The sequence below is a fragment of the Chelonoidis abingdonii genome, chromosome 1 (assembly GCF_003597395.2).
Source record: "Chelonoidis abingdonii isolate Lonesome George chromosome 1, CheloAbing_2.0, whole genome shotgun sequence".
NCBI classification, from domain to species: Eukaryota; Metazoa; Chordata; order Testudines; family Testudinidae; genus Chelonoidis; species Chelonoidis abingdonii.
Window position 1 is genome coordinate 252,822,240 of NC_133769.1, and position 12,718 is coordinate 252,834,957.

Consider the following 12,718-nt stretch of genomic DNA (forward strand, 5'->3'; position numbering starts at 1 on the left):
TTTAGCTATGATATGGGTCAAGCAGTTTCCATTGTATATGTGTTGTTTCTGAGATTGAGATCTACTCATTGGGAGAGTGGATTCCCTTCAATGGGCCATCAGTGAATCTGGCTACTCCACCGTTGTACCTGAAAGGTTGGCTATGGGCCAACCTTACAACATATTTCAGTAACACACACATAGGAAAACTTCCATAACTTCACGTACAATGATAGCACATACAATCCAAGAGGACATTAATGTTCAACCGATCAAGACTTTTAAAATGCTACCTCGCAAGGAATACTTTGTACAAAACATATCATTATCTGACATTGGTGAATTGGTGCTACACTCTTCCAGTCAATTTTGAACTCCTTTATTGTTTTTTTTTGTTTGTTACTATCTTATCAGGTGTTTCCATTTATAGTCACTGCTGAAAACCTCTCAATAGCTTCAAAAAATGATAGATTCATCTCATTAAAATGACCCATACTGTGTCCATCTTCCAAGGAATGAAAGAACTGGTCCAAGATTTGCAATATGTCCTGTATCATGTCAGTAAATACTGTTAGACAGAAACTGGTGTCAGATTGAAGGTGGAATATCTTGTGAACCATGAAGATGAGAAACACATGCTGGGATTCTCGTCTTCCCAATGGTATACCAATTCCATTTCTAGCTCTGGTATGTCATGAAGATGGACCTTAGAACTGCATTATTCTCATTATCTAGCTTTCTTTCTCCAAGCTTATTAGTGACACTAACTAAGTAGCTGAGTGTCTCATGAGCCATTGAATTGCATATGAAGGATTTATATAATTTGATAGATGGTATAAAGTATTTCTTTTAGGTAGAGCAAGTATAGGTCTCTATCTCTGACTTGATTTTTAGCTGTCAGTATTTTGAGAACAGCTTGAGTTGAAATGAGAAAGGAGGATAGTGAGAAAGCAATCTGAATAATATAATTTTAAGATCTGTTATCATGACCTGACAGGGCTATAGATACTGCAACAAACCAGCATAGTTTGTTTATTTCTGGCCCAGCAGCAATAAATAGAAAGAAAAGTTGATCTATGACAGGGGTAGGCAACCTATGGCACGCGTGCCGAAGGCGGCACATAAGCTGATTTTCAGTGGCACTCACACTGTCTGGGTCCTGGCCACCAGTCCAGGTGGGCTCTGCATTTTAATTTAATTTTAAATGAAGTTTCTTAAACATTTTCAAAACCTTATTTACTTTACATACAATAATAGTTTAGTTATAGATTATAGACTTATAGACAGAAACCTTCTAAAAAATGTTAAAATGTATTACTGGCATGCAAAACCTTACATTAAAGTGAATAAATGAAGACTTGGCACAGCACTTCTGAAAGGTTGCCTACCCCTGATCTATGATGACTATTTGTGTCCGGAAAGTATTTTTGCCTTTGCTTTTTGGGAGTCAAGAAATTTTCTTAAGCCTAGAATTAATTTCTTAGAAAAAAATTATGTTTAAGAAGTGTTAGAGCATTCGTGTATAAGAAGAGTTAGAGCTAATAAACATGCCTCTTAACTAAGCACAGTTTGTTGCCTCTTGCATTCTCTGGACAACCAAGTTGTTCTGCTTTATAACTTAGAGCCCATGAGACTTGATTAGCCAAGAAGCACCTGAATGTTTTCACTTAAATACAGAATTTGTTTCACAAGAGATTTGTAGATTCTGAAACAAAAGAGCCCACTTAACTCTTTTTAATGTGCTTTAAAAACAAGTAGTACAACCCAAGGACTCCACTGTTTTCCTGAACTGGCTTTACTATTTTTGTATCTTTACTCATTGAAGATAAGTTGTTTAAATCACAGAAATCTAGGTGCCTACTTAGAGGGCAAAATGCAAAGGTTGTGTGTGTAAAGACATCTAGAATACATACCGGAGGAAAGAGCATAATTATGTCTAATGAAATTGAGAGAGAAGGAAGGTGGTTGTGAATCCCAGGTGACTCTAAAGAAAAGCAGGAATGTTGCCAATAGATGTGGTGTGGTTATATGTGAACAAATATGTCTAAGAAAACTGCATAGCTTCCAAAAGCGCTACTAGTCAAGAAGCACTGGAAGTGTAGAGCATTAGCTATGTATTTCTGAGCCTTAAACTGCGTTAGTCACCTTCCTCTCAACCATTCTCCTCTACACCCGTGGCAAAGTATGTTGATCCCAGTGGGAAGAAAAAAGCAATTGCATATTTACTTACTGTACAATGAGCAGTCAAGTTGTGTGTGTACTTAGTAAAGCAAGCAGCAGGTGCAGGAAGGGAGTGAGGCATGGCCTTTAGTGCTTCAGTGTGCACAGTTGCAGAGAGAGCACCTATAGCCATGGCCATGCGAACTCCATCACAGGTTTGACTCAGTTCTCTGGCAGGGCCCCTGCTCACTGTGGCGCTCTTGCTCAGCAGACTACTGATTCTGTGGCAGCTTCAGATAAACCAAAATTTTGAATTTTTATTGAATTAAATGTGAAAAAGAATAATCATTATAGTTATCTCCTGTTACAGGCCTTCTAAATTTTATTCTCAACAAGTTGTAGAGTTCTGTATTAGAAGCACGTAAGCATGTTGTAGAAATTGTCAGGGGAGATTTTGGCAGCTAAGCAGGAGACAGCTGGGTCTCTTGGCACTTGAGGACGTGTGGGAGGCAGTTTGAGATTTTGAGGTAGGCACATTAGCTGGACGGTTCTGCTACAATTATCAGCAGTTAGACTGAAGCATAAATATCAATCTTGCTTACAATTTGTGCTGTATGGACATGAATCTTTCAGTTCACACCTCTCAGAGCTATTGTTCAGGGCTGTCTGCAGAGTCAAGCAGACATCACTGCAGCAGCTTACATTTGATTCATGTTTGGAAGCTTATCTATGCAACCATAAAGATGTGAACTCGTGTTTCTTGATTTTCAGAGGTTTAAAAATAGGTGCTGTAAGCCTGCAGACTCACCCCTGTGGTGCCTCCTGCTGGTCTCTCAGGGAATTAGCTCCATTTCCAGCCCAGAGCACCCTCTGCAGGCTGGTGATCCACTATCGCTTGGCCCCCGTGTCCCTCTCTGGATTCCAGTGCCCTGTTAGCTGGGGGGTGCCCCCTGGCAGTAACCCCTTTCTCTCGGGGTCTCCCCTCCCTGGGAAGCCCTCATCCACTATCCTCACCTCACCTCGCCTCAGTATATAGCTACTGCCAGTCATTGTCTAGCCCCCATACCCTGGGGCAGACTGCAGTATCAGCCTACTCATCACTGGCAAGGTTGGATTTGGACCTGCTGCCTTTGCCTACCCCTGGGCTGCCCTCTGCAACCCCCAGTATCTATTAGCCTATGCTAGGCCACAGCCTGGGGCTTTCCAGGCTGGAGCTCCCCAGCTCCTCTGCCTTTGCCCAGCCCTGCTGCACTCAGGTACCCTGTCTCTAGCTCCCTGCAGCCAGGCCCTTCTCCGTCTACAGGCAGAGGGAGACTGTTTGGGCTCCTGGCTCACAGCCTTTTTATATAGGCCAGCTGTGGCCTAATTGGGGCATGGTCCGGCTGCGGCTGCTTCCCCAATCAGCCCAGCTTTTAGAGCTGCAGCCCTTTCCAGGGCTGCTTTTTAAAATTCTTAGGGCAGAAGCTGGTAACCACCCTGCTACAGTGCATTTTATGTTGTGGAAAGGTGAGGCACTTCTGGGCAGCCTCAGTCCTTAATTAACAAGTTTTTTTGCCAGTGAATTAATGTATGGTGCCTTTTCATCAGTTGGGTTGTTGCACCAGCGGTTAAATTCTTAGCATAACACATATCATGTTGACTAAAAAGCTTATCAAATATTCATGGATTGTTGTTTTTGCTGCAAGTGATCCAGAAAGGGATTATTTCATTTCTTTTTTTTTTTTTTTTTTTTTTTTTTTGGCAAAATTTGGATAATTCAGAAGGTGACTGATTGCATGTTGCAACCTCACTGTGTTCTTTCTTAGATGCTTAAGTTTGAACTTTGCATCTGGTCTTGGGGCAACAGCAGCAGTGAACCCCTTAGTGTTTGGGAAAACAGTATATGCAGCCTTGTGAAGAAGCTCAAGAGTATAACTGACAATGTCAGGATATTTCCCTTTTATGTATGGAATAGTTTACTGCACATTAAAGAACACTCTTTTGTTAGTTGCTGGGGCCTACAAACTTTACTTACCAGCCTTCCAGTAGAAATCAACCTCAACTTTCTCTCTCTCTTTGGTAACCGAAAAAGTAACATTTTATTTTTTTCTCCTACTGTAGCAACAAAGAAGAGAACGGGAAGCTCGAAGGCAACAAGAGCGTGAGCAGAGGCGAAGAGAACAGGAGGAGAAAAGACGGCTAGAAGAAATGGAGAGGAGGCGTAAGGAAGAGGAAGAGAGGAGGAGAGCAGAGGAAGAGAAGAGGAGAGTGGAGAGAGAGCAGGTGAGTCCATGATACAAGTACATTAGGTTTTTTGTTCTATTTTTTAAAAAATTAGTTAAATATAAAAGAACTAACACCGAGGAGTCCAGCCGACCTCTCTGTCGTCCTTGACAAAAAACACAGAAAAGTAGAACATAAAGCTCTATGGGGAAATAAAGTGACCTTCATGTTGCTTGCAAAGTGAAGTCTTAAATGTCGCCCACAGAAGGCTCTAAGCTGAATTTACACCCAGCATTTGTCTAAAATCCTCTGAAGATGGAATCTGCAAATACTGAAAATGGGTTCTCGATTCTCCTTGTTGAACAGTAGCTCTCACAGGATCAGCCAGGTCCAGAAGACCTCAGAGGAAGATAGACATATTATTTGTAATGCTTTGGCATGTTGGATGAGTTAAGTCAAGGGCTTAGTTATAACTCTGAATATGCTGAGTTGAAAAATGAGCCTGTAACACTATATTAATTTGAGTTGTACTGTATTTTTCTTTTCTCTGTGTGTGTGGAGGGGGGAATCCACAGTCGTGTATGCCAATTCAGACAACATTTAGAATATCTTATGTACTGTAAAGGTGCTCTTAATGTTTAAAGTACAAGTGAGGTCTTTCAAACTGTGTGTCATTGAGCTGTGGAACTTATGCATGAAACCTGCACACTTAAAACCCATTATAAACTTTAATCAAGATAATTACTTTGTGTGCTCTTCAAATACTCATTCCAAATGAAGGGCCCAGTCCTGCTTTCACAGATGTCAATACCAAAATTCCCAGTGATTTCAGTGGGAGCAGGATTTGGCCAGAAATATCTAACATCTGCTTAAAGGTGTGGTACCTTATATTATGGACTGTTGCCCTTCTGAATGCAATGGACTTTTTGTTTTTGTTTTAAGACATTTTGGAGTGACGGTGCACAAAATAAAAGTTTGAGTCTCCTGGGATGAATGAATGAAGCGTAATTGGCTTTTAGATGCCTTTTATCCCAAGTAGCACCTTAAAATGTTTAGATGATAATTATGAAATCACAGAAATGCAGTGGCAATGATGGCAGACATTAACTGAGACAGTCAAATTGTGCTACTACATGTTTTAAAGAAATGTAACACATTTCCTCTTTATTTTTCTTAACCTGACCTGTGGACTTTCCAGGGTTCCTGTGATAAGCTGGTGTACATCATTGATCTATCACTAGACTTTTCTGTAGCTCCCGTCTCCATAACACTGACCCATTAATTTCTTTATGCATACACTGTACATATGTGTGTGTATATATGTTGCACGCATGCATATATTACATACTTCCATTATTTGCATGATAGGATGTTATCTGCTTGGATAGGGTGCTTCATAGTTAGAGTTGGTATAGGGGGCCTGATGACATAGTGGGTAAACATATTAGCTTTTGACCTCTCGATGTAGGTTTAACTATGGCTAGGTCACAAGAGCAAGTTTTGTTTGGTCTAAAATCTGTTTCCTAGTGGATGTTTGTTTGTGTCATAACCATCGCATAATTCAGCAAGATTGGCAGTGTCTGCTTAGGAGAAGCTTCTGATTGGGCTAGTAGGGGAGATGGCAGGTCAGGTGTGAACTGCATTTGGCAGAGCCTGTTTGGGGAAGCTTGCACAAGGTCTGCCTATACTAAGCCTGGCTCTTGCTGTTGCTAACTGTTCATCACACAAGTGTGAAAAACTAATTTTTAATAAAACTTGCATGTGATTTGTGTTGGCTGGATTGAGTAAGACTTGCTGTGTTTAACTCTCAAACTTTTAAGTGCATTTGCTTCTTTTGAAACCACTTTCAAAATACATAAACAAGCTATGGCCCATCCCCTGAATATTACAGTAGTCCAAACCAGGATACATCAGCCAACTAAGAATTTTAGATTATAGAGTTTTCTAAATTGTTCTGTAGGCATTAATCCAGCACTAAGGGAATTTATTACTAAAGATGACTGGGAACGTAGCTTGTGGTGTTCCACTCAGGTGGTTCTGATGCATTCCTTTTGAATAAATTTATTGCTGGGTAATTTCTATGTGACAGGAGTATATCAGGCGACAGCTAGAAGAGGAGCAGCGGCACTTGGAAATTCTTCAGCAGCAGCTGCTCCAGGAGCAGGCCATGTTACTGGTAACGCACTGTATCTGTTTTGTTCAGTAGCTATAGGATTCATTCATCTGGCCAGTCCTAGGTTTCCCTTAGTCGGACACAGCTGCACTTACTGTATGAACAATGGAGCTTGATTAAAAGACCATTTATGCTAGCGTAGTGGGCTGACAGGCACACATGAGAAGTACTGTGTGGTCATACTGCTTTCTGTGCAGTAAGAGGAGGATTTATGTTAAAGTTGAACAGTTTGGTTTGGTGGTCAAGTTTTTGAACAGACCTTGGCATTCAGTGAAGAACTAGAGTGCTTATGCTGCAGATCAAAAGCACATGATATGTGAATCAACCCCAGGATACAATGGCCTAGTGTTGTTCCAAATCATTGTTTTTTGAACATTACAGTGGATTTACTTTAAATAATTTTGTATTAAAATACATTTTGCTGTAGCTCTCCAGTTCCGTCAAGGATAGCAAAACACTCTCAACTTTCCCAACAGGAAACATATATGCCATTTTGGTCCAACTTAGTTCTCTATACCTTACAATTAAGGGGGAAAAAAATTGAATTTTTGTTAATGGGATGGAGAGGGAAATACCTTCCATAAGTTCTGTGTCACATCTTGAATTATTCACACGTTTTCTCAAAGGAATACAGATGGCGAGAGATGGAGGAGCATCGACAAGCAGAGAGACTCCAGCGCCAGTTGCAACAGGAGCAAGCGTATCTCCTGTCACTGCAGCATGATCATAGGCGGCATCAGCAGCAGCAGCAGCAGCAAGACAGGAATAAACAAAGCTATCATGTCCCTGAGCCTAAGTCCCATTATGAACCTGCTGAAAGAGCACGTGAGGTAACTTTTGCTCTCTGATATTATTCCCGTTATGTGCTTCTCTGTCCGCAGTGATCAAACATCTTGACAGCTATGATTCTGTTATAACGAGGCTCAAAAGAATTGGAAGCCAAAGTACCAAAATGAGATGTTGGGTAGTCATTTCAAAAGTGACGTTGGCGCCTATGAGGCTCACTGTGGAACTTAGAAGCCTAAATAACTTTTGAAAATTGGAATTAGGTTTTTAAATCATTTAAGGTACATCTGCACAGAACAAAACAAAACAAAAAAACCCATGGCAGCGAGTCTCAGAGCCTAGGTCAACTGACCCAGGCTCATGCTGCAGAGCTAAAATCAGCAGAGCAGATGTTCTGGCTCAGGCTGGATCCCTAGGCTCTGAGGCCCAGGGAGGCTTACATATAAAGGATGGAAAGAAAAGTTCTCCAACGAGAGCAGCAGTGAGAACTGGTTTCAAGTTTGTTAAATCACAGTAGTTTCACCTACTTCATAATGGACATGTATTTTTATCATGAGCAGCACTACTTCAAGTGCTGGTCCATCTGTGTATGTCACTGTGGGTGCGCATGCACACCATGCAGCTGAAGTTATAAAATTCTTGCAAGTAGTGTCTGCTGGTCTGCACATGTGGCCTAGTCTTCCTTGTGCTTCCAACTGAAGGAATAAAGAGTGCAGCAGACCAACTGCCTCTCCAGTTCCTTCTTACCACTGCATGACCTTGGTTGGAACGTCCCATGTCTGCAGCTCTCCTTTGGATTTCTTCAATCTGTAAATATTTTAAAGATTGCCTTAGTGCCTTTTGTGTATGGTTCCTTACAATTAGTAAGTTTTGAATAGTTTTTATAGATTTTACCAGAGTTTTTTTTCCTAGGTAGATAGATTCCCTGCCTTCCACCCCATTACAGGTATTGGATTATGTCATGAAGTAAGTTGTGAGGCCACAGTTGGATTCAGGCTGAAGGACTCTAGGTACATTGGTCTGAATCAACATAGAATGTGCTTCCCATCACGAGATCCAACTCTGTTGCAGAGCAATCCATACCCACATATGTCCTGTTGTGGTCTTATTGGGAAGGCAAAGAACACTCGCAGAAGCATAAGAACAGGTCTTCCTCTATTACTGCTTCAAAGACATCCGACACAGCTCTGCCTAAATCGAGCAAATCTGCTTGTTCAACCCCTAAGGGCTACTGCTGGCGATACCGTCACTGTCTCTTACTCTGGCCACATGGAGCCTCTCTTCTCTGTCCCCTTTGGCACGAGTGGATCCTGCCCCTTGCTCTTGAGACTTATACTACACCAGAACATGTCTTTTTGCTCTTCTCAAGCTTCAGTTTCCCACAGCATCAGGACCTTGTCTCAGGAGATGTTACTGTTGACAGAAGCCTATCCCCTCTTCCATCTGCCAGCTGGGCCTTTCTTCTGTCAGAACCGTTGGTATCTCCATTGGATCTGGAGCCTGCCTTCTCTTCTTTGGGAAAATCTGAACCACCAGAGGAGCTATCATCTTCTCCTCTGAAACATGTTAGTCCAGACAGGAGATCCAGAGCCTCCTTTGTCCCAACCTCTATCTTGACATTTGCCCCATGCTATGGGGACCCCCATAACCCCTTCCTGACCAAGTGTACTGGCCATACTAGGGAACCTGGGACCTGTATGCCAGATATAGAGAGTCCATGCTTTCTGCCATTGAGTCACTCCACTATTCAACTCCAAGGGAAAAGTCAGAATTTCCTCCTGACCCCATGAAAGAGGAAAACTAAGAACCAGTTCCACCAGTACCAACAAGATTGTCTTCAACTCCTGATGAAGCATCGCCATCCCCTCCAGATGACCATAAATAGCTCAGGATTTATTACAAAGGATGGTAGAGGAACTCCAGATCTCCCTCAAGGAGGTTCAGGACCTTCAACACAAACTCTGGGATATCCTGCAAACCACAAGATCCAGTCAAAGAGCAGCTCCAGTTAACGAAGCTAGTATGGAAGCTGCTAGAGCAGTCTGGCATACATCAGCCACATACACCGCAACCCGCAAGAAGGCAGAGAAACACTATTTCATTCCAGCTAAAGGAGTGGAATTTCTCTTTACCCACCCTGCACTGAGCTCTCTGGTTGTATAGGCTGCTGCAGAGGCATCTAGACAACATCATCTTAAATCTACTCCTTCTGATAAAGAGGCTAAATATCTTGTTGGGAAGAAATGAGCCTTTTTCTAGCCTTCAATTTCATATAGTGAGCAATCAGTCACTGTTGACTAAGAACAACTATCTGAATGATTCCAAATTTACAGACTTGATAGACAAATTACCACAGCAAGACAGAGCTTACTTCCAGGCTTTTATTGAAGAATATAAGATGGTGGCCAGCACCACACCTTAATCAGTGGTTGATGCAGCAGATACGTCATCTGGGACGATGACAACTGCAGTTATTGTGGATAGTTCTCTGAAAACATCCACTCAGTGTGCAGTGGCACTCAAAAAAGCAAACAGAATGTTGGGACTCATTAAGAAAGGGATAGATAAGAAGAGAAAAAATATCATATTGCCTCTATGGTATGGTATCCATGGTATGCCCACATCTTGAATACTGTGTGAAGATGTGGTTGCCCCATCTCGAAAAAGATATATTGGAATTGGAAAAGGTTCAGAAAAGGGCAACAAAAATGATTAGGGTCATGGAGCATCTGCCGTATGAGAAGAGATTAATAAGACTGAGACTTTTCACCTTGGAAAAAACATGACTGGGGATGGGATGTGATAGAGGTCTATAAAGTTATGACTGGTGTGGAGAAAGTAAATAAGGAAGTGTTATTTACTCCTTCTCATAACACAAGAACTAGGGATCACCAGATGAAATTAATAGACAGCAGGTTTAAAGCAAACAAAAAGAAGTTTTTTTTTCACACAACACACAGTCAGTCTGTGGAACTCCTTGCCAGAGGATGTTATGAAGGCCAAGACTATAACAGGGTTCAAAAAAGAACTAGATAAATTCATGGAGGTTAGGTCCATCAATGGCTATTAGCCAGGATGGGCAACGATAGGTGTCCCTAGCCTGTGTTTGCCAGAAGCTGGGAATGGGTGACGGGATGGATCACTTGATGATTACCTGTTCTGTTCATTCCCTCTGGGGCATCTGGCATTGACCACCGTTGGAAGACCAGATACTGGGCTAGATGGACCTTTGGTCTGACCCAGTATGGCCGTTCGTGGGGGAGGTGGGGGGAGGGTAGAGGGGCCCACTGACTCTCTATGCCTACTAGCGAGAGCTGTGGCAATTAACTCTGGTGACCAGTCCATAACTCTCGGGCTGAAGCTTTGACAAGAAGTGGTTATTCAAAGTAAATCCTCTGTGCCTCAAAATCCTCAGGAGGAATCCTGTTTGGGGAGGAGCACAGCCAGTTGAGGTGGTGGCTGATAGCATGATCAAGCCAAAGTGGATTTGCTCCCCACTTCAGTGAAGTCCAAGGATTACAAATCCTCCTATGAGGGCTCTTCAAATTCCAAACAACAACAAAAATATCTGAGAAGAAATTCATCTTACCCCTGGTGTTGGACCTGGAACACTGGAGGAAAGCTCAGATTGGGAAAAAAGGACTAACCCTTCCATTGTCCAGACTGAAACAGAGCCTGTCTCCATCTGGAAATATATAGACCCATCCCACTTTCAAACACTGTTGTTCCTAATCAAATTCAGATAGTGCAGCCTGTATACGTTCTGGAAGAGACATCATACCTCCTATAGCTAGAGGCAGTAGAGCCTGTCACTCAAGACAAAAGGTGCTCAGGGCTTTATCTTATTTTCTTCATATCTAAAGAAAAGATTATAGTGGAGTCTGGTCCATTTAGACTTCAGGAGGCTGAACTGGGCAATGAAAATGACAAAATTCAGGATGGAGGCTCCAGGTTCCACTATTGTTGCAGTCTCCCCAGGAAACATTTTACTTATCAGTGCACCTGGCAGAAGCTTATCTACATATACACAGTCACTATCACTGTTTGTCATATGAGGTTGTCATAAAAAAAAATATCATCAAAACATTATTGCCAGGGAACCATTTTTCTACTCCAGGCACATGGGTTCATATTAAACTTATAGGATCCCCTGGATCTTTGATGAGGACCATCCACTTAGAAGTTGAGAGAGACACAAGGAGAGCTAGAACTACCCAATGCAGGAAAGCTTGGACAAGAACCAGACAATTGTCTCTGAGCTGTCATCCCTCACTTGTGCTACTAGAACAGGGATTCTCAACTTTTTTTGCTGTGACTCTCTTTGAAAATATTTCAGACCGCAATGACGCCTGCCAAAAGTGATCACCCCTAGCATACCATGCCACCCTTACTTCTGCACTGCTGTTGGCTAGCAGCCACTGCTCTCCAGCCACCCAGCTTTGAAGGGCTTGGGCTGTCAACCCCGTGCATGGCTGGAGTCTCGGCATGCGTGAAGGCTGACAGCTCGCGACCCCCTGTTAATAACCTTCTGACCCTCAGTTTGAGAACCACTGTACTAGAAAGAATGATCCATAATATCAAAAAGGAGTCATTCTTATCACTCCAAAATGGCCAACAGCACCATGGTACTTGGATGTAGTGGAGATATCTCAGAAGACTCCATTCCATCTTCACAGCAGGGCAGGAACTCCTGTTCTAGCATCCCGCTTCAGGCTACCTGAATTCAACAGCTGGACTATTGAGCAGCAAGTCCTAAACATGTTGGGATGATATGCCAAAACAGTAGAGACTCTTCTAGCCTCACACAGGCTTTCCTTCTTCTTGGACTGCAAAGGGGATCAGACGGATTTCTCCTACTGATGTCAAGACAGAAGATAAAGTCTAGAAAACACAGCCTTCCAGCATTTATGGATTTGGGTCTGACATCTTCACCAGGGCATGTCATGGTTCATCACTAAACACTAACATCAAGGGATGAGATTCTTTACATCTGATTATTGGTTTGAGATAATGTGCTGCTTTGTCTTTCCTACTCGAGATCTACTCATAATGCTACAAGCTCTAACAAACCAATCCCTGTATATTTTTTTCTTGAGCCTCCTTGCATTTTCAAAGAGGATATGGTGGCTCATGGTATTCCAGGGTCATTGGTAGCCAAAGTAAACTCTGTTTCATACCTCACAGGAAATCATTCTTCCTTAATTTCTCCCCCAACTTCACCACTTTAAAGAAAAAGCATTAATAATATTGGATGTGAGAAGAACAGTTTAAAAAACATAGAACTGACCAGTTCAGGGAAACATGGTTATTCACTTACTACTACCCTAAATGCCCCGACCTGAAATCATCCAAATGCTCCACAGTAACATGGAACAATTCCTTCATTGCAAAAGCGTATTCAGATAAAGCAGCGCTCAA

The 12,718-nt window shown here is 42.2% G+C and overlaps 1 protein-coding gene across 4 annotated transcripts in view; it reads left to right on the forward strand.

Moving 5' to 3' along the window:
- Positions 1-12,718, forward strand: part of MAP4K4 (mitogen-activated protein kinase kinase kinase kinase 4) — a 274,266-nt gene that overhangs the window by 212,242 nt on the left and 49,306 nt on the right. For all 4 annotated transcript variants that reach the window (XM_032793935.2, XM_032793938.2, XM_032793939.2 and 1 more), the window contains exons 13-15: positions 4,240-4,401; positions 6,431-6,517; positions 7,141-7,344. In XM_032793935.2, coding sequence (XP_032649826.1) covers positions 4,240-4,401; positions 6,431-6,517; positions 7,141-7,344 — 453 coding nt within the window. The remainder of the gene's footprint in view (positions 1-4,239; positions 4,402-6,430; positions 6,518-7,140; positions 7,345-12,718) is intronic.